The 22,166-nt window shown below is 45.5% G+C and overlaps 1 protein-coding gene across 12 annotated transcripts in view; it reads right to left on the minus strand.

The window, feature by feature from the left end:
* Positions 1-22,166, minus strand: part of LOC112256345 (rap guanine nucleotide exchange factor 2-like) — a 138,906-nt gene that overhangs the window by 9,626 nt on the left and 107,114 nt on the right. For 7 of the 12 annotated variants that reach the window (XM_042325633.1, XM_042325632.1, XM_042325629.1 and 4 more), the window contains 17 exons: positions 17,410-17,541; positions 12,942-13,119; positions 11,316-11,452; positions 10,316-10,474; positions 9,868-10,020; positions 9,429-9,593; positions 7,465-7,584; positions 7,043-7,246; positions 5,665-5,773; positions 4,247-4,413; positions 3,868-3,986; positions 3,039-3,196; positions 2,812-2,826; positions 2,091-2,331; positions 1,424-1,807; positions 929-1,140; positions 482-605 (listed from right to left, as the gene is read on the minus strand). In XM_042325633.1, coding sequence (XP_042181567.1) covers positions 482-605; positions 929-1,140; positions 1,424-1,807; positions 2,091-2,331; positions 2,812-2,826; positions 3,039-3,196; positions 3,868-3,986; positions 4,247-4,413; positions 5,665-5,773; positions 7,043-7,246; positions 7,465-7,584; positions 9,429-9,593; positions 9,868-10,020; positions 10,316-10,474; positions 11,316-11,452; positions 12,942-13,119; positions 17,410-17,541 — 2,777 coding nt within the window. The remainder of the gene's footprint in view (positions 1-481; positions 606-928; positions 1,141-1,423; positions 1,808-2,090; positions 2,332-2,811; positions 2,827-3,038; positions 3,197-3,867; positions 3,987-4,246; positions 4,414-5,664; positions 5,774-7,042; positions 7,247-7,464; positions 7,585-9,428; positions 9,594-9,867; positions 10,021-10,315; positions 10,475-11,315; positions 11,453-12,941; positions 13,120-17,409; positions 17,542-22,166) is intronic. The other 5 variants (XM_042325636.1, XM_042325638.1, XM_042325639.1 and 2 more) reach the window with 3 other exon arrangements.

Consider the following 22,166-nt stretch of genomic DNA (forward strand, 5'->3'; position numbering starts at 1 on the left):
ATAGCCATGAACAGTGAAGCGTGGAGGGCAAAGAGTGCACAGGGAGAGAGAGGACGAGAGAGAGAGAGAAAGAGAGGGAGACAAGCTTAAGACAGGATAGACCACAAAGAGCCACCAAGATGAGCAAGTTTACCAGAGGCCCACAATAGAGAGAAAGAGACGAACATTGATAACAACCACCGACACCCGGAAGTGACATCACAGCATGGTGGACATACATAGTCACAGTCAGACAACACACTTACACATGAGCACTGTGGTTTTACGCCAACGATAAGTGGAGTGCACAGAATACAGGAGACAGCTGGGTTGCCCGGGGAAACGGCTGCTCAAGGGAAAAGCGTGGAAGCGCGGAATATTGACAATCTACATGTTGAACAATCATTGACAGTGGTTTGACTGGACGTATAGGGGGATGGTGAGGTGTTATTAGTCTTCTGGGATTATATTGGTTTTCCGTGTTTTTTTCCCCCGATGTTACCTGGTTCTGAACATGAGCGCAGGGTCCATGTTGACGGAGGCCATGCGACCCACGTGGCGGATCTCCTTGGCGATCATCCGCAGCTTCTCAAAGTTCACCAGGCCGTCCACTTTGGAGTCGTTCCCTGGCGAAAGACGAGAGAGGCTGTTTGTTACAGCAGGTTGATTAAGATGCCTTGTAGGAGAGCATTGGCATACAGGGGAGTGCAACACCCGATACAAAAATGGTAGACAAATAGCCAATGTATTTATAGTCTCTTGTGAAGGTCTGTCGGCGACACGCGCTGTATCTGACGGGGGAAAAGGAAGGGGAAGGGCTGGGGACGGGCTTTGGCAGAAGCTTTGAGAAGGGCGGGCGTTTATCTTAAGATTTCGTTCTGGGTTGCAAAAGGAATGTTTCTGAGCACATTTTGTGATACAAAATGACAAAGTGTGTGTCACTGGCTACCTTCATGCAGGAAGGTGAGGTCCTTCTTGATGACGGGAAACAGGGGGATGATGGGCGGCTGGAGGTTCTGGTTGTTGAGCACGTTGCGGTACTTGGCCATGTTTCTGGACGGGTCAAACAGGTCCTGCAGGTCCCCAAACAGCTTCTCGTACTTACTGGGGAGCTTTTCCCACGTGCCCCGGAGTCTAGATACCGGGGCCAGGTTCAGACCACTGTTGGGGGAGGACCACAGACAGACAGTGAAGTTAGAAAAGTTAGAAGGCTGATCATGTAGAGGGGGGTGATAATCTCTGGGGATTAGGGTTAGGGGGCTAACTGGCTAACTCTGGGTTTAGAGGATGCAGGCTTTTGTTCCAACACCACACAAACACAGCCGATTCAGCGTAACTGCTGGACTTTGGGTGTAAAAGTCCTCAAAATCGATTTAACCCATCTACATGACAACACAACATGGTCACCTGGTCTCCTCTCGTCCTCCCACCTCTCCCACCTCACCTGATGATAGCGAACATGGAGTTGAAGTTCTTGCACTCTCTACAATGGAGAGCAATCTTGATGAAGTGCTTGACAATCTTCATGCGCTTGAGCTGGTTGGGCTCCCTGATCACCTCCGACGCCACCCAGAAGGTCTCCTGGTTGATGACCTCCTCGAAGCGCTTGAGGCAAAACGAGCCTGTCTTGGACTTGAGCTTGAACAGGTCATCGATGTACTCGGTGGGCTCGATGGCGCAGAAGAGTTCGAAGGCGCGCATGGAGAGCTGCGTGGCTACTTCCACAGTGGAGAGCTGGAGGAGGGAGATCTGGCCTTCACGAAGAAGGTCCTGGGCGTCCTCGTCTGAACAGAGAGTCTCTGTCTCCATGTTGCTCTTCAGGTAGTATCTAGAGAGAGGGGAAGAGCAGGGAGCTCCTTTAGTATTTACAAGCAGGTGTTCTATTGTAGATCGATCATCGGTCTCTCTTTTGTTTGTCAGGTAGAAATCTTATCAACACAAAGCACATTTTCAAAATAAGTACTTTTGTTGCTAGAGTTATTCATAGCATCACGTTGAGTCATTATTAACAAGCACCTGGCGTTGTGACTATGATGTGACTTGAGTTTAAATCGAAAAAGACAAGGTTTTTCAATAATAAGGGGGGTTCATTTTTAAAAAACAGTCCTTACCTGCCACTGAGCTGTATCCTATCAGCCAGCTTGGACAGCTGCTCTGGTAGCCGCCGTTGCTTGATGACACCCTCCGGCGTGACGGACACCTCGCACAGCGAATAGGCTTCGGGCACCGCAGTCAGGGCGAACTCCCGGATGGCCTGGGCCACCACCTCCTTGGCCGTGGTGTCCTTACCAATCATGATGTATCGACTCTGTTGGTCTGCCTTGAACACTCGCAGCACCTGGTCGGACATGTCTGGGGGGGGGGTGTTAGAGGTATAACGTCAACACAATGTTGGACAAACATTGGGGCGGAATCCTCATTTGGGATATGTAGATCACTTAATTGCATTGCAATTTTATCATGCAGTCACATAATTCATGTACCATTGTCCCACCCAAGGATATCATGGCATCCCCACCTAAATCATTTTGATGTCACCATACCACCCCGATAACAAGTGAACACACCAATATGCACTGAGAATGAACGGGTCAATGTAATGCTGGCTGCTTACACTCCGTCAAATGTTTACAGGAACGATTCCTTTGAACCTGTACTCCAGTCAGATTTAGGCATGCGACCGACAAGCCCAGACCATAACCACAGTTAAAAGTTAGCCCTTTAGAGACCCGTTTTGGAAATACCATAGGACGCTTGTAAAACGAAAAAGCAGTTAGCTGGCAAAGAAGACTAGCGTTGCCGTGGGCAGAGCAGCAGCAGCGTGATACTCACTTGTCACGACCGGGGCTGAAGGAACACAAAGAGTGTGTGTAGGAGAACGTAAATGGGTGTGTCAAACATGGATGCCAGACAACTGGCCAAGTACGTGCACGGCTAGCAATGTATATAAATGCATGCGAAATTAGACGGCTTCAAGGGAGCTGAAGACAACCACGCTGTGCTTCTCATATACAGCTGTATACTAGAGGTACAAAGGAGGCATGTCTGTCTGTCCTCACCCGGTTGGTTGTTGAAGTCCAGGATGCGGTGGTGGGACTGCAGCAGGTCAGGGTTGCTGGACGATAGGTTGCTGCTGACAGGCAGCGAGGCTGGAATCTGCTTGGACTGCTTCAGGCCCACGATGCTGTCGTCCTGCGACTGGCCCACGCCCACATCGCTACGGAAACACGGAGGGAGGGAGGGGTTAGAAGCAGTTCCACTTTCAGAGGATAGAGGGCGATGTTTGTACAGTAAAGTAGACAAATGTACAAAACATTAAGAATATCCTAATATTGAGTTGTGCACGGGGGCTTGGACTGTACAAGGTGTCGAAAACGTTCCACAGGGAAGCTGGCCCATGTGGACTCCAATGCTTCCCACAAATTGGCGGAAATGTCCTTTGGGTGGTGGACCATTCTTGATACACACGGAAACTGTTTGGCGTGGAAAAACGCAGCAGCGTTGCAGTTCTTGAGACAAACCGGTGCACCTGAACACCTACTACCATACCCCGTTCAAAGGAAGTTAAATCACACTCTGAATGGCACACATACACAAATCCAGGACTCAAGGCTTTAAAAAAATCCTTTAACCGGTCTCCATTCAACTACACGGATTGAAGTGGATTTAACAAGTGACATCAATAAGGGATGACGGCCGTCACCTGAATTCACCTGGTCAGTCTACGTCATGGAAAGAGCTCAATACATCTTCAGGAATACAACAAATTAAAACAAACACATTTTATTCCACACTCTCCTCTTCTATTTTCTTCAACTCTCCTATTATTATTCTTCCACTCTCCTTTCCTCTCCAAATGTGACGTTACATTTCCCCCTGGGCTCTTACTTGTATGGTTTTGGGGGCAGGATGCTGGTGAGCGTCTTGTCGAAGATCTTCTTGAGCTTGTTCCTTCCTCCCACCGTGTTGGCTTTGGCCTTCTTACTGGCCTTCTCCAGGCCCATCACCTGCATTAAGGAGGAGGCAGGATACCATTAGGTTAGGCTTTAGGAATGTCTTTACTGAGATCAAACCGGGGGACATATTCATAAAGGCACAATGTAGCAAAACGTTTTGCAACGGAAAACGAAAACAAGCATTTGCGATTGGACAATGTCAGGTAGTCCCTTCCTTGTTTCAGTCTTTTTTCTTCCGTTTGGTGCCTAATGAATCCGTGCCCGATACCATACACAAAGCATTATGGGTACTGTAGTCCATAACAAACCACCTGCTCAACGTCCACCGCCAGGTCAGGGATGGAGTAGCGTGAGCCCTTCTTGATGTCCCCAATCTTGGGCAGGTGTGCCGGGGCTCCATTCTTGCGGTCCACCTCTGGCGGATCCTCGCCCTCTGCCTCGTGGTCGTGCTCCGGCCGGGCTAGTAGCTCCTTGAACACTGGGTGGATGAAAGGGCGGGAAACGGATGAGTATTTCTTACCTGCTCCTCTTCATTACTGTGTGAAACAAGGCTTAGTGATACTGTTACTTATATTATTAGTATTAGTTATTATACTGATCAAAAAATATTTAAAAAACAACATTTTCAAAGATGAGTTACAGTTCGTATGAGGAAATCAGTCAATTTAAAGAAATTCATTAGGCCCTAATCTATGGGTTTCACATGACTGGGAATACAGATATGCATCTGTTGGTCACAGATACAGGGCGTGGATCAGAAAACCAGTCAGTATCTGGTGTGACCACCATTTGCCTAATGCAACACGACACATCTTCTTCGCATAGAGTTGATCGGGCTGTTGATTGTGGCCCGTGGAATGTTGTCCCACTCCTCTTCAATTGCTGTGCAAAGTTGCTGGACATTGGCAAGAACTGGAACACGCTGTCCATCCAGAGCATCTCAAACATGCTCAATGGGTGACATGTTTGACGAGTATGCAGGCCATGGAAGATCTGGGACATTTTCAGGTTCCAGGAATTGTGTACATATCCTTTCGACATGGGGCCGTACGTTATCATGCTGGAACCTGAGGTCACGGCGTCGTATGAATGGCACGACAATGTGCCTCGGGATCTCGTCACGGTATCTCTGTGTATTCAAATTCGATAAAATGCAATTGTGTTCGTTGTCCGTAGCTTATGACTACCCATACCATAACCCCACCGCCGCCATGGGGCACTCTGTTCACAACATTTACATCAGCATACCACTCGCCCACACAATGCCTTTTACACGTACTCTGCGATTGTGAGGCCGGGTGGATGTACTGCCAAATTCTCTAAAATGACGAAGGCGGCTTACGGTAGAGTAATTAACATTACATTCTCTGGCAACAGCTCTGGTGGAAATTCCTGCAGTCAGCATGCCAATTACACACTCCCTCAAAACGCGAGACATCTGTGGCATTGTGTTGTGTGACAAAAACACATTTTAGAGTTGCTTTTTACTGTCCCCAGCACAAGGCGCACCAATCAGCATCTTGATACGCCACACCTGTCAGGTGGATGGATTAGCTTGGAAAATGAGAAATGCTCACTAACAGGGATGTAAACTGATTTGTGCAAAACATTTTGAGAAAAATGAGCTTTTTGTGCGTATCATATTATGAACCATTTGTGGTATGGGACCAACCCTTTTTTATTCAGTATAGTAGTACATTCATAGTTAGTTTGCCCTCAAAATTCTCACCTAAAAGATTGGTTTTCACAGAAATGGACAAGTGGGTGTTGTTCCTCAGGATCTCATTGGCTTTGGTGAGCTGGACATTTTCAAAGTTCTGCCCATTCACCTCCAGAATCTGTTCAAAGACAAAACAAATATACCACAACATTACATACAGTAATCCTCCACATCCTCGATCCGTTTAATTCCTGCAGGAGTCAAATCCACAACTCTTGACGTAAGCACCCCATTATGAGCCACGTGAACTATTCTATTACATAACACTGACACTCATCTACCGTATATCCTCCCAGGTGTTGGAAGAATCCCCCCTTCCCGTGTCCTTCTCTCTAACAGCTACACTACTTGTCCATTTCCTCTTAGCTGCTTTATGACCAGTGCTGCCTTGTCATGAGGACTTTGCATTTACACATGAGTGTGCCACCGAGCCACCTTCCATTCCTCTGGGTGCACCAGGAAGTGATCACTGGGTGCACCAGGAAGTGATCTCTGGGTGCACCAGGAAGTGATCTCTGGGTGCACCAGGAAGTGATCTTTGATCTCTCTGTGAGTGAGGGGCCTTCCTCTGCAGTCATTACCACAGTGTTGATGGTGCAAATCAGGTCGTTTCTGGGTCAGCCCTTATTAGAAGAAACACTGGTCGTAAGTTCGGCTAAGCGGTCTCGTTAATGGGCCGATGAAAAGGGTAGTGAGATTGATAAGGATATTTGAGCTCGTTAGAGCAGTGTTTACCAGTCCTGGAGGACCCCAAGGGGTGCACGTTTTGATTTTTGCCCTAGCACTACACAGCTGATGCAAATAATGAATTCATCAGCAAGCTTTGATGATTTGAATCAGCTGTGTAGTGCTAGGGCAAAAACCAAAACGTGCACCCTTTGGGGTCCGTAGGACAGAGTTTGGGGGACGCTGTGTTAAGAGTCACTCACTGTGTATATGGCAATTACATGAGACGTTGTGACAGGAGAATTGTAAAGAGTAAAAATGCTTTGCAGGATGCTATGGTTCATATTTCCTTTGGGAAGCAGCTGCAGGGAAGTGTTTAAGAGTATACCTTTAAGCCACACAGAAAGCACAGTCAAGTAGGGTTTCCAAGCTGTCATCCTGGATTTAACCTAGGCACTTTGGAACCCTTGGGGCAAAGTGGGAAAAATCAGTGCTGAGTAAACTAGTCTAGTGAATGAGCACTCATCCCTTCTACACCGTCATTGCTGTCTGATATGTAAGTGATCTTTCTGGCGCAAAGCAGAGCCATACCATCAATCAGGTGGGTGCTACACATACACTGGTAGTGGAGGAGGGAAGTTTTCCTTACTTTTTTCTTCTATGTGAAGCATTTTGAACGTGTGAAAAAAATGCTACACAAAGAACGTTCTTGTTACTTCACCTGGTCTCCTCGTTTGAGTCCGGCCTCTGCGGCCTTGCTCCCGGGCTCCACGCTGTCGATGAAGATGCGGAAGCCCTTCTCAGAGCCCCCCAGCAGGGTGAAGGCTAGCGGGGCCTCCCTCGACGGCTTGGTCAGTGTCACGAGACGCAGTTTGGCTTTAGCAGCACAGGCAATGTTTAACAGTCTAAGATGGCCGCACATTTTCTGTAAAGAAAATTGAGAATGTTTAGTATATTGCGCAATTCAGGGTTTGCATCTCAACTTTGTTACTATGTGAAAGGGGAAAAAATATATATTTTAGCATTTATTTGTAAAACAAGAGGCTAGCGCAAGGCAAATGTTTTGACAATTTGAATGCTTGACTGCATATATAATGAAGGCAAAGGATGGTTGAACTGGATATGAAACATGCTATGCTTAACTGAGACACGGACCTCTCTCTCCAGATTGCTTTCGAACTCTTCAAGAAAGTGAGTCATTGCGGGGTCGCCTTCAAAGTCATTGAAGTGATTGTTCACCCACAGCAAGACTACCCGTGTAACCTGGGGATGTAAAGAAGAAAGTTCATTTTCACTCACGGTAAAAAAAAAAATCTAATAAAGTGGGTGAGCATGGGCTTGGATTGAACGTTAGCTAGTTCGATGCATTTCCTCACACTTAGGTCTGTGTGTGGGTGCATGTAAGGATGTATTCATCTCTGTAATTCAATCTGCGTGTATGTAAGCATATGTGACTTGTTTCAGGAAACTAGGCGTATGTCGCACATCACTACTTCACAGGAGCAATATTTGAAAGTTAAAAAAAAAGGTGTTGCCTTAATAAAACTTGTATTCCATCTATAAATACAAATGAAATCGTTAAAATACAAGCCTGGTTGGTTTAGTGATGGAAAAAGTCAGGAACCTTCCCACTGGTCATGATTGGCTGAGATAATGAATGGGCTTGACAAGCCGGGAGATGAGTTTGGTTTGCTCTGCCATGTAGCGCGCTTCTGTCTATAACGTTAGGAATTCAGTATGTGTTGACAGTACTTTCTACCTTGCCGTTTTTTAAAGATATAAAGTTAGCCATCAAGAACTACAAAAGTTGTGTTATACTTTTTGCAAGAAGATTGATGCCCTGAATTTAGCAGGCGCTATCGACCGATCATGAGGAATAAGGGATGGGCTACTTTCTGCACACGCCACAGTCAGTGAGAACCTGAGTGACTTGACACAGCGCTGGCCAAACAAGATGTAGCTACAAACAAAACAGAGTTAAATGGTTCCAGTCCACCGTGAAGCATTCATCCATGTATATGGGTAAGAGTCTAGCTACATTTTATAGATCTAAGCTTCTAATTTTGTCAGAAAGTCATGTTTATTGCAAGTTAAAGCATACTGTTAGTTAGCTAGCAAACGTTAGCTTGCTGGCTCGCTAGCTAAAGTTACGTGTATGATCCGTGTAGTAATATTATTCGAATCAGAAATCCATTTGAATGGGTAGTTATAGCCTAATGTTAGCTAGTCAACATTGAACCTAGTTTGTTAGCCTTAGCTACCTGCAGATTCACACTACAGCTATGACAATGTTTGTATTGGTAGTAGTATGAGTTGGGGTTATGCCGGTTCATTGTTTAGCTAGCTTGCTACCTAGCTAGCTACATGTCTAAACCAAAGACTCCAATTCGGCCGGGTTATTACATGACCCATCAAATTAGCAGGTGTGATTACAGCCACCGATTGCATTTCATGAACATGTGTACCTGTCTAGACAATAGTGACCCATCCACTTAGCTAGGTGTGGCTGGGGGGGTTATATCATTTTGGATCTGGTAAGCGTCATCTAATAACGATAGAATATTTCTAAAATAATTTTATCTGGACACTTTCTGTTATTGATATTGCAAGTACTATCACTGTAGCGTTTACACCTTCTGTACTCTGTGCATGTGACAAATAAACTTGTGTTTACCACATGGCCTCATGTGAATCCTGAAAGAGATGGGTGGGACTAAGGCTTAAGAGGGTGTGAACGATACTGAATGGGTATAGACAAAGGAGAGCTCTCCGGTAGGTGTACATAATTATTCAAGGACCATTTTCTCAAAAGTGGGCTTCAAGTTAATCAACTTTCAAAGCAGAATTACTTTACCATTGTTCCTCAACTGCAGTACATTAAGCACCATTTTCTGAGTCTCTACTTTTATACATTGTAAAAAAAAAAAACAGGTGGTGAAAAACAAGCGGATATGTAAGAGTGTTGCTGCATGCGCCTGTTAATCTATGTGGTATTAACTATGCGTTGGCTATTACGGTTATTAAGTACTGTCAGGCTTCCATTACAATGCAATGACTGAAATACTTCACTGAAATGGATAGTAAAAGCTTTTGTACTGGAAGCTGACCTTGTCCCTGAGGCTTGGGTCATGGAACCACTCGAGGAGCTTCTTGCCCACGACCATGGGGCTGGAGAGGAAGGTTCTGTAGGTCAGCAGGAAGTCCTCGATGTAGGTGGGGTCCACCACCGAGTGCTCCTCTACCAAGTGCATGGTCAGACGCTCCGTCGTACCCTAAGGGAGAAGGTGTACGAGGAGAAGCGTATTCACGTTTGTTTTGAGTCTCAAGTACCATGTCACTGTGAAGACACCAAAGGCAACTTTCCACATTTATGTGGACAATACTTTTCTCTTCTTCTTCTGTTCTATCCCATTCACAACGATAATAGAGATTAGATCAGAATCCTTCCAGTAACACTGAAGGTTGGACACATAGCATTTAGGACACCCAATATGAACGCGTCGCGGGACCTTTTACGAGGCTTTGTTCAAGAATGAAGGAACCCACCTTGATGACGATGTGTCCCTTCCTGGTGCCGGTGCGGTCCAGCTCGCGGTGCTCCTTGACCATGACGATCTCGCCCTCCTCCTCCACCTTCTGCATGTTCTTCTCCACCTGGTTGAGGATGCAGCAGTAGTCCTGCTGCGCTATGCACACAAACTGGAGCAGAGAGAGAGGGTAGTAGTTAGCTTGGGGACACAATCCTTTTTAGACCAACATGGCTGAGATCCAATCTATTTTATGATACCATTGACATAAATACAAAATCTCTTGGTAAATTAACCCCAGTGTATTCATTTTGAATTATTGGCAAACGGTTACAATTATAACTAGATACTTAATTCAAGCAAGTAAATAAGTAAATAAATAACAAGGTAAATAAGTAAATAACAAGGTCCAGTAAAAATCACACAGCTCAATATACCAATCGTCCATCATAAGAGCCAGCCTTTACCTGACAGTCGTCCACCTTGGTCTTCATTACTCCCTTCATGTATTCCTTCTCCATGGTGGGGGAGACCCCAAAGCTGTTCCCCATACACAGGATCTCAGGCCTGCCCTCAGGGTACGTCACCTCCACCGAGCCATTCAGAATCACTGACCACGAGTCCAGCTGGGGGGTCAGAAGTACTCCGTGATCATTCAGTGGATATCAATGGTTTCATATCAGGCTAGGATCAATGTTGAAGGAAATGATCACCACAATGATCCTTGATGCACATTGTTTAATCACAATGAGCGATTAGTTAGCAGGTTAGCCATGTCTGATTGAGGAGTGGACCAATGTATCACGCTATTTTGTTTTTTGGGCAGGGAGTCAAATTGAACAAAAATTATGAGCATCACATTCTTTGACAAGTAGATATCTTTAATGGTTGGTCACAAATGTTTCAATAGTATAAAACAGCTCAGTTTTAACGCCACAATAACTGGAAGCTTACCCTTTTATTACGATAGTAAAAGATATCACATTTTATAGCAAGAGATCAATTTCTCCCTCAATTTCTTCCCTATAGCATCATCAACAATATATATAAATCCGACACTGCACTAAGGCAGTAATGTGGACATATTGCTAACACACATCAGCTCAATGGGATGTTATTTTACATTGACTGGACTACCACTGAAGTGAACTGCCCTTAAGGGTAATGGCTTTTCACTATTGTTTGGATGCAAAACCAGACCAAAATGGTTTCATTCAAGAGAAAGTAGATAAGTGATCTCTCTTCTGGTCCCCTTAGGCAATCTTATGATCCCAAGACGCTTGGAGATGGCAGTCATTCATGTTCAATAGGAGGAAAAAAACATCAGAAACCTTCATTGGTAATGGCAAGGGCAAAGTGCATGTGCAGGCCATAGACGTGCAAACCCAGACACATTCAAGGCACACACAATACAGACATAAGAGAGTCACTTAGGACACACATCCCCCTCCACACACACACACACACCTCTTCCCCGTCGTTGAGGACGATGGTGCCGGCCCGCTCGACCACGGCAAAGACCATGACGGCACACAGCTCCCTCCTCACCGACATGGTCATGTTGGCAAACGCTGGCAGCTGATGCATGAACTCCAGTAATTGCTCTGTGGAAAGGTTGGAGGGGGGGGGTTAGGAAGGTCTTGACACACACACAGACAGAGAGAGACACAGAGACAGAGCATAGGAGGACTTGGCAGTCCTTCACTCTTCCTTCACCTTCTCTGTGGCTTTGGACAAAAAAAAGGGCACAGCTAGCGTGAGAGAAAGTGAATTAAATTCAACCCCACAATAGTGATGAGTACCCAACAGCGGGAGGATTATCTTAAGTACACTAAGGCAAACTATCAATTTCATTTTAATCGAGAATTTTTTAAAACACAACTGCGCTACCTTCTGCGTGTAAACATTTTGTGATCATTGTTAGATAGATACATAGGTTGATAGTCGGCCAGTTCCAAAACAAAATTCTCTTCCACAGTTTGTCAACCTTGATTCACATTTGGGGCTTTCAGCTCAGCTGTATAAGTCATTGCCTATCCTGTTTCCTGTGCCATGCATTTTTTGGGGGGCTCCTTGAAATAGCTTGCTGTGGAGTTTGGGGGGGGATTTTGGACCAGCAAAGAGACTCCATCCCCTTCCAAGGCACCTAAAACAAGTCTGGGGTGCGGGGCTGACCTGTGTGGTTGGCATGAAACTTTAATGTGCCGGGAGAGGAGAGGCAAGGATGTACGGCGTTGACCTAAAAAAGCCTGCCGGCACAGAGAGTGGGGGGGGGTTTCTCTTTTTGCATCCACACACCACATCGAAGTTTCAAATGGGAGTAAATGTGAACTAGTCTCTCTTTTTTTGATCGCTATCACTGTATTGCTGCTAACAGGCCTATGATATCACAGGCTGCTGTGTGGCACAGACAGAATATCACGCTGGGCTAAAATAAATTCACCTAATGAAAGCAGTAGAGCACGAAGGCCTAGAGTCGGGCACATCATTAACAGTAGCTAGCTAATACAGACGGGCGGGGGTTGAGATACACTAAGGGCGTGGCACTGGGAGAAGGGGGGTAGGCTGTGGATCGTTTATTTAAAAATTGCGAATGCTTGATTAAACTCTGATGAGCCTACAATGGGAACTCGGGGTATGATTTCCCCTTTGTGAACAAAGCCAAAGCTAATTGGTTCCCATTGCTTTTCCAAATGTGTTGCCAAAATAATGAGCGAGCACTTACAAGATGTTTTAGCAGTAGTACTGTAATCAATGGAATAAGCATATTAACAGTTGTTTCTAGGTTTAGCGTAAGGGTTCAATCGTTGTGCGGAATAGTCGTAGGGTTCCCCTTTCTGTTCCAACATGATTGATTAAAACCAATCGGAGCCAAACTGAGGCAAGAAGCAACATAGCAAAGCAGGGAAGGGAGAGGGCGGCACTCTGCCTAGTGACTACTTAACAGTAGGGAAACACTGGCACGCTACCAGGTAAATAGATTTTGGCTCCCAGAATGTTGTGAGAAAGTTCCTTTACAGACAATCAAAAGGGGGGAGGGGGGAACCTTGAGGGAATGTTAGAGGAAGATTCTGTGTGCTCACACGGACTGACCTATGTCGTCATCGGTGCGGTCCATGGGGTCCTTCTCGAGGCAGTCCCGCACGACGTCACGGCTCATGAGGGGGTCCGACGCTCGCTCCATGTCCTCCTCGTCGTCGTCCTCCTCTGAGTCGACGGCGGTCTCGGGCAGGCCGCTGAGGTCCATGTCGCCCGGCTCGTTCTCCGTGGCCTGAGGGTCAAAGGAACGACAATGACCTAACAGTTGTCTCCGTCTTAACACCAACCATCAAGCTTAACCAGTGAGTTTTAGTAACATGAGTGGAGGAAAAGGGTCGCTGGTCTGTGCTAAGCATTTGTCTGCTCCATCCCATCTACTCCATGTAGTAATAGCTGCAAACTGGTGGGCGGAGATTATCGGATGGCAAATATAAAAATCTGGGTTTTGGTGCAATAACTTCACATAACGGCGGGCAATTTAAAAAATAAAAAAAAAGTATGCTTATAAGCAGAACCTGCATCAACCCAACGCATCAAAAGCGACAACCATGTCAGTGGTAACACAGTACAACCAAGAAAAGACACCACCAATCGTATTTTCAACATCTAGCCCGTTCAGTAAGAGGTGCATGTGAGAGACACTGCATCATCAAACACCCCCACTATGCATAAAACACCCAGCTAATTATCTCACAACTCTTTCTCTCGCTCTCCCACTCCAGCTTGCACTTAGAGCCTGACAACCTCTTTGAAAGAGTGAGATAAAATATGGAGGAAAGAGAGGAAAAACGAACAACGAGAGGGAGCGAAAGTGATGCAATTGACAATGTCACAGAGATATTAATAGAAACCGTGGCGCTGCGCATCCATCAAGGCTTCTCACACACTATAAATACCGCTGAGAGGCCATATTGCGTGTTTTGCGCTCTCAACACGAGCCCCGCCTAGAGAACGAAAACCACGCATGAAACACAGGGAAATGAAAACTGAAAACAATCCTGGCCCAGATGTGTCGAGTGAGAACCAACTCCTCTTACCTGAATGCGGTCCCTAAACTCCTGCCTTTTCAAAGCGAGAGCTAGAAACAACGTCGCCTTCGTAAATTGCCTGCAGAAACCTAGTCCTAGTGCATCTTTACCGCCCGGGCTGTCAGTTGTGTTTACATTTTTCCGAAATTGAAAGAGTCCCCCCCGTCTTTCACAGAACGTAGCCCAGAATGTCATTCCTCCTTAACCACCATGTGCAAACGTCTCATTAATGATTCAGGGTGCAATCTGTGTAGCCACTCGGCGTCATGAGGTCAGCCATGTGGGCAGGGCAGGGGCCTGATGGGGCGAGAGAGTAAAGGGGGTGTGGTTCTTCCCTTGGAAGGGGTTGGTAGAGTGTGGAAGTAGTGAAACCGTGGAAAAATCTGAAGATCGAGGTACGTCGGTTTTCCACGCAGACAGGGAATAACTGAGGTGCTGAGATGGAGATTCCTAGAAAATTGTTTTGAAGTCATCTGGAAATCTCGGCAGCAGTGAAAACAGAAAACAGCTATCCAGTCTTCACCTTGATGTGAAAGTCAATGTCTATGGATGCTGAAACCCGGTAGAAACAGCTACATTCCACAGTAATAAAACATTGTTGGCATGCTCCAAACCTCAGAAGGACACTGTCCTAAAATAGCAGAGATATGAGTCACTGGACATCTTCATTGACCCCATTACTTGTCTACAGTAAGATCTAGGCTAGTCCTCACACAGTAGCTTTCATTGATTACATATTGTTGTATGTTAATTCAGTATTAGCCACCCACCTCGGTTTATGAATCAGGCTTATGACAGACTAAATGCTCATGAGTTGTGTGCTGATCCTGATCATAATTGAGAAGTGTGTTCGTGTGGGAGATTGCGACACCTTCGGATCTGATTTGCACAACATTTCCAATGAGCTAGACAATGTTCGCAACCCACTGGGAACCCTGAACCGTTAAAAACCAAATCAAAAACGTCAAATGTGACCTCGAAATACAGAGAAACTCTGAACCCTTCTGTGTGTGAGTGTGTGCGCATGTACATGCATGCGTGTGAATGTGATGTATGATCCATAAATGTGTGGTGAACGAAAAAAGAAGGGGGGGGGGGTAGTTAATATTTCAACAGGGCTATTCCTGGATCAATGCTTTCAAGTGTCCTTCTGAAGAACCAATTTCATGATTTATTCAGACACAAAACAGTCGGCCATGTTTGCAAGGCAGTGACAGAGGATGCAGCTCTATTCTTCTCTCTGGGAGAAAGACGATGGCGCCCTCCAGCGGACACGGCTCGTGGATGAGAGGAACGGGCAGCATCGCCAAAAAGCTTCACCCTAGTAGACATCGGTCAAGAATACTCAGAAATCTGAACAGTTGTCTTTTTGTAGACATAAAGTCTTACTAATAAGACAATATTGTCCTTTAACCATGTAAAATACCGGACTTGGTCTCATCACTATTAAGGAGATTGAAGCAACAAACAGTCACAGGTCTGCAGCTGCGGAAACAAATCTAATTGGAGTCCCGTGATGTCGTTATACACTGACTAAATGTTCCTGTGTCTTTACCCTGGATCTACCCTCCTTCACTCTATCCTCCAGTCCTGATGTGGACAGCCATCAACCCAAAACACATGCTTGTCCAGGGAGGAACTACCATCATGTCATCCATCTTCTCTACGCGTTGAAGACGGTAAATCTATCCTCCTCAGACGAAGTGAGAGGTGGGTCGGGGTCATCTCCATTCATGAGAGAGTAGGACGGAGTAGAAATGGGGCGGGACAGAGAGGGAGAGAGAGAAAGAGGGATGAGAAGCTACGGACAGATAGGTCATAAATGAGAGAGGCGGACTGGCAAAGGAAAGGTGTTATGGAGGGAAAGAGGAAAGGGAGCGGACAGTAGACAACGGGGCTTTCATGGAGACGCTACAACAGACCTGTTAATGAGGACCGAGCAGATGGCCCTAAGACTGGATGAGGGCCTGGGCACAACCGGCCCCCGAACGCTCCACACGCACACACACACTTGCAGTATGTACTGTACACAGATAGTGCACTCGCACACACAGAAATGGCAACAGACTGACACAGACTAATACACACCCGCACAGTGAACTCACACAGATACACAGCAAATGACGACGTAGGGAGCCAATGGGGTGCCTGTGTGTGGTAAGAGGATTAGGTGTGATTGGCTTTGGGGGCCCGACTACAGTCACGAGATGGTGGAGTGGGAGGGGCCTGTTCTGTTCTATGGGCGTTTAGATGGTGTTGGGAGGGGCGTTGTTGGGAGGTTATGGGGACATTTGAGGGAGGCCTGCTTGGTTGGTTGCTACTTACAGAGTGGGGGGGTTGGAAGGGGGACTGCTCTATTGACATTTAGAGGACTTGTACAGATGTTTTTTTTAATTTTTTTTATTTCACCTTTATTTAACCAGGTAGGCCAGTTGAGAACAAGTTCTCATTTACAACTGCAACGTGGCCAGGATAAAGCAAAGCAGTGCGACAAAAACACAAAGTTACACATAAACAAATGTACAGTCAAAAACACAATAGAAAAATCTATGTACAGTGTGTGCAAATGTAGTAAGATTAGGGAGGTAAAGGCAATAAATAGGCCATAGTGGCGAAATAATTACATTTTAGCATTAACACTGGAGTGATAGATATGCAAATGATGATGTGCAAGTAGAGATACTGGGGTGCAAAAGAGCAAAAATAAATAACAATATTTACAGGTGGGCTATTTACAGATGGGCTGTGTACAGGTGCAGTGATCGGTAAGCTGCTCTGAAAGCTAATTCTGAAAGTTAGTGAGGGAGATAAGTCTCCAGCTTCAGTGATTTGAAATTTGTTCCAGTCTTGGCAGCAAAGAACTGGAAGGAAAGGCAGCCAAAGTAGGAGTTGGCTTTGGAGATGACCAGTGAAATATAGCTGCTGGAGAGTGTGCTACGGGTGGGTGCTGCTATGGTGACCAGTGAGCTGAGACAAGGTGGGGCTTTACCTAGCAAAGAGTTATAGACAACCTGGAGCCAGTGGGTTTGGTGACGAATATGAAGCGAGGGCCAGCCAACGAGAGCATACAGGTCGCAGTGGTGGGCCTTGGTGACAAAACGGATGGCACTGTGATAGACTACATCCAATTTGCTGAGTAGAGTGTCGGAGGCTATTTTGTAAATTACATCACCGAAGTCGAGGATCGATAGGATAGTCAGTTATATGAGGGTATGTTTAGCAGCATGAGTGAAGGAGGCTTTGTTGCGAAATAGGAAGCCGATTCTAGATTTAATTTTGGATTGTAGATGCTTAATGTGAGTCTGGAAGGAGAGTTTACAGTCTAAACAGACACCTAGGTATTTGTAGTTGTCCACATATTCTAAGTCAGAACCGTCCAGAGTAGTGATGCTAGTCGGGCGGGCGGGTGCGGGCGCGGGCAGCGACCGGTGGAAGAGCATGCATTTAGTTTTACTTGTATTTAAGAGCAGCTGGGGGGGGCGGACTGTGCTTACCTGGTATATGTCTGACAGGCTGCTGCTTCCAGAGTCGCTGGTGATACTACATCCTGAGTGGCTGGAAGAAACGTGGGTCACCTGTGGGTGCAAGCCGTCGGCCAGGTGGAGTCGACTGAAGTCCGCGGGGAGCTGCACACACACACACCCACACACACACACAATCACACACAAACAGACAGATGGTCAGTTTCACCAGTCGCAACCCACTCACACCACCGACGCACGGCTGTCAGGCATTTTAAAAGGCACTTGGCTACATGGTGGGTGCAACACTTATTTAGCCCTTACCAAAACATTGCAATCGAAAAAGTGTACAGTCTGCATTAGAAGTTAGTGCGGCAGGGCATGAGTGGAGTTGGTAGGGGAATGCGTGGGAGCAGAGTTCCCAAAGCGAAAATGTAGAAATTATTTGACATGTTGAAATCATTGTTGGAGCCGAATGCCCTTTGAATTGACAGCGAGCGAGTTCCGAGTTCCCAGAGTGATTTTTTTTGATTCTCGGTGTAACTGATTAAATCTTCTTTAGTTCATGATGTCCCTCTACATTCGTTTAAATTTAACCCATCTCCTTCTCCTGTGACTACACAGCAGTCTTAATAGAGCATATTAATATTAATGAAGCCTGTGAGTTAACGCTGAACTTCTTCCAAATGACTCATAATCAAACGAGCCGCCATTAATAACATTTCCCACTTTCATGGTATCCGTGGGGAACATTTATGGAGTTTAACGTGTATTTATATAACATAATAGACCATTGATTTTAAAATGCGTCTCGAAATGTTACGCCCCCTGTGATAGTGTAATTTACTCAACACTATTAAGCGCAAGATCTGTTGTCAATTCAATTTGAAAGTGTAGCGTTTGGTATGGGCAAACTTTGCCATTCGGTTTCGTGTCCATTTTTGCTCATCTTACGCGTATACAAAGTAGCCATAGGCCAAGCAGCGAGGGTAGTTGGGTACTGCGTCTTGCTTGCTGGTGTGACCGACTGGGATTCAAACCTGGTTCTCCAACACGTCACAAGATTGTGCTAGCCCGTTGAGCTAAAGCCTTGACAAGACTTCTGTACCAATGGCAACAAGCATGTACAATATAACTACCTGGCTCCCAGAAACATTTTGTGGTGTTAGTTACACACAGACTCACGATGAGGCAGTGAATTTAACATTGAGGCTTCAAGTAGCCCATCATTCTGTGTTTAATATGGAAGAGTGCCTACTAGATCCAGTTAAAATGAATATGACCCAATTTCCAAAGCTATATGGAGATGGCAGAGACGCACCACCACCAGAATTCCCAGGGCAGAATTAGCATTCAAGCTAATGGAAGAAAATGGTGCGAAATCTCAAAAGGGCTAGATAGAATAACAACAACAACAACTGCTATTAGCATTCTGGAGCATGAATCCACACAAATATCTATCCGGACGGAACCAAGTCTATGTTAGGAGTAGAAAAATCATTAAACGTTTCAAAAGGAGATATGGGCTACAGAATTCCAAGAGATATAGTTAAATATGAATATTTGAGAGTTTTAATGTTTTATTTATCTATTTATTACCATTCTCAAAGCTTTAAGGAAGGCACTTGCTCCTTAAATCCAACCCCTGGCAGCGACAGGGCATGAATATTTAAATCTTCACACCTAAAAGCACAGCGCATGTGATTAAAATGCTTCAAAATCAGGGCGTCACTGCCGGAAAGAAAATGTGAAAAGCAGAACATTGGCAGCGCTTCAGCTAAGAAATGTGAATACAAACTAGAACAGGAAAACAGTACTGATCCAGATATTAGACCTATACACCTAACCATGCTATTCAGCACCACCAAATACACACGCGCAGGTACAAATCTGTGTCGGGATAGAGAGTGAGGCTGACGAGGAGCGTTATTAACATTGGTTTGAATGACTTAAATCAACAGCTTTTAAAAGGGTGGGAAAAGTGATGACTGTTCATGACTGTTCTGCTCCTGGAATTAACACTTCCAAATGCTCCATATTCTATGGTGAATGTCTTTGGTTAAGAAGTCACTCCTCAATATTCTTCACTTCCATTAGGCTATATACATTTTTTTTGGACAGGATCCACCACAGAACTGTAGTAGATACTAAACCATGTCACGGAATTGAAAAAGAGTTGGTGAAGAACAGCAATGACTTGTAAAGTCACACTTTGAAACATTAATTAACTTGGGGCAACTAATCATGCTGTGAAGTGTGCGTGTGTGTGTGTGTGTGTGTGTGTGTGTGTGTGTGTGTGTGTGTGTGTGTGTGTGTGTGTGTGTGAGTGAGTGAGTGAGTGAGTGAGTGAGTGAGTGAGTGAGTGAGTGAGTGAGTGTGTGTGTGTACCACAGAGCACACACATTCACACCCCAATACAACTGTGAATGTGATGTCATTACAGAGTATCAAAGACGGCAATCACATTTCATTAACCGGCTCGGTGCACAGAACCAAATGGTTCATCAGGGGGGCTAGAGCCAGGACCAGGCCACAAGCCCCCCAGGCTGGTAGAGCCCCTCTCCCCCATCTCCTCATCTGAACCCCCTCCAGCAAAGTGGGCAGAGATTATTAGTGGACCCTGAATTGTGTTACAATTATAAAAAGATTGTATACATTTGCAGTTTGCATTGAACAAACTGAATGACATTCCTTGGCACTATATATTAAGTGGAAATGTTACCGTCTTATATGACTGGACACCAAGTTGTGTTCCAAATGGTACACATGGACTACAATTGCAGACTGTATTGAAGTCTGCATCGAACAGCATTGGCATTCAATGGCACTATATAGAACAAGAGGCAATGTATTTTTGTATTGTATTCTTTACTTTCAAGAAAACATTGGTCGCAAAAATCAATGCTGCCTATAGGCTAGTCTGAGATGGCCTGCATTTTGAATGTTTGGTGGAGCAGATTGCTGATTCCATCATGATGTAGAAGTGCATGGCATGGTGGACAAACAGAAAACAACCCTAGAACATGAAGCAATGGGAGGTTTATCAAAAACCAAATGGGCGACCAGAGGGGTTGGTAGTTGTACACACATGGTCGATATCCACATGTCAATAGCAATATCCAGGCTGTTTCCCCCCACCATAAAGCAAATGGCTAGACCCTGACCCTAAAGCAACTGGCTAGACCCCCCCCCCCAGTTCTCTGGCATGGCCAGTTCTGAGAAAATGGCTGCTAACAACATCAACACGGCTCGCTAAACTATTCTAAATCAGCGCTGCTGCTAGGATGCTAATCGCTATACATTTGTGCATGTGTCTTTACCGAGACCATTTCTCAAACTCTCTATGAATGTGCGCAAATCATTATGATGCAACATCGAGGTCAAAAATAAATACATCCAAAGCGCACAATTTGCCTAATCCGAGCCGTAGCCACAAATATTGACAGATCAACTGGTCATGATGGGATTAGAACAGTAGCATCCTCTAACGCTCAAGCCCACAACACCACATTCCCAACTGTGCCGTCCATGTTGAGCAGATGTGGCGCTCCTATAATTACACTGTAGACCTAATGACCTAGATTGCCGCACTGGCGGCAGCCCCGTGGATGTGGATGGAAGGGCTGGCCAGGGCTCAACCTCCTTTATGGGGATTCGGTATACAGTGGAGGGTGAAACTAGGTCTGTGACTGACTTGGATGACCTAGATTGGAGGTGATTCCTTCTATATATATAATATATATACCTGGAGAATTAATAGAGAGACTTAACTAAGGTAGATGGGGGAAAATTGAGGTTTGGAGAGAAGGTGGGGAAAATGCCGATGTTGGCAGACCAGATATGGCAGGCGCCATTCCCAGAGTCGCCCCCCCCCCCAGACGGTGGGGGCTTCTCGTGTTCCTGAGCCGGGTGGATCAAGAGATTAAAGCCGGTTTGGGGCTGGGTGTCCGATTAAACAGGCCTGATATTCGCCCTTCCTGTGATTACCACTCTACCAAACCCAGCCAGAGCACATACTCACACACACAACATGGCAAAGAGATGGGAGAGAGCAAGTGACAGAAAACACACTTACCAACCATCACATAAGACATCCATTATGATATAACTTTGCTGCTGACAATCACCTAATACTCATATTGTAATATAATATAAAACAAATGGTGCATTGTCCAATGCCTTTAAATGGACAGTAATTATATATCATAAGAAGGGAGCGAAAGAGATGCACACAAGGGTCAACAAATAGATGCACTAACTCATAACAGCCATGCTACTATGACAACCACCCACCCTCACTAAATAGGCTTACAATTTCCCCATATTAGTCACAGGCATGATGCCACTACTCCAGAAATATGATACTCTTCTTTGATTGCCGTCTCCCACCGAATTCGCTTATAAATATTTGCATACTTCTCGCTTGCTGAGGAGGAAGAGCGAGAGAGAAAGAAAGAGAGTAGGCTAAATCTGTGTGCTACATAGACGTAAATTTACCCTCCACAATCCGTCTACTGCTGTGATTTACAGCTATAGGCACGAAGCTTCGCAGGGTTGAGTGATGCCAGCGGTGGCTGACAGCCTGTCAATTCATTTACAGCTCATATGCAGACCACTCAGTAGCCTACAAATGTCTGCATGATCGCTGTCTCTAGTCTGGCTGTCACTATTAGCACCATGGACAGCAGCCCACACAAGGCTGCCTCCATCAAACCGCACGTCTCAACACAACCCTTGCAAAAAAATATGATCTACGACAACTGTATTGCATTTGCACAAGACGTCGGCTA

The sequence above is a fragment of the Oncorhynchus tshawytscha genome, linkage group LG08 (assembly GCF_018296145.1).
Source record: "Oncorhynchus tshawytscha isolate Ot180627B linkage group LG08, Otsh_v2.0, whole genome shotgun sequence".
Classification (NCBI taxonomy): domain Eukaryota; kingdom Metazoa; phylum Chordata; class Actinopteri; order Salmoniformes; family Salmonidae; genus Oncorhynchus; species Oncorhynchus tshawytscha.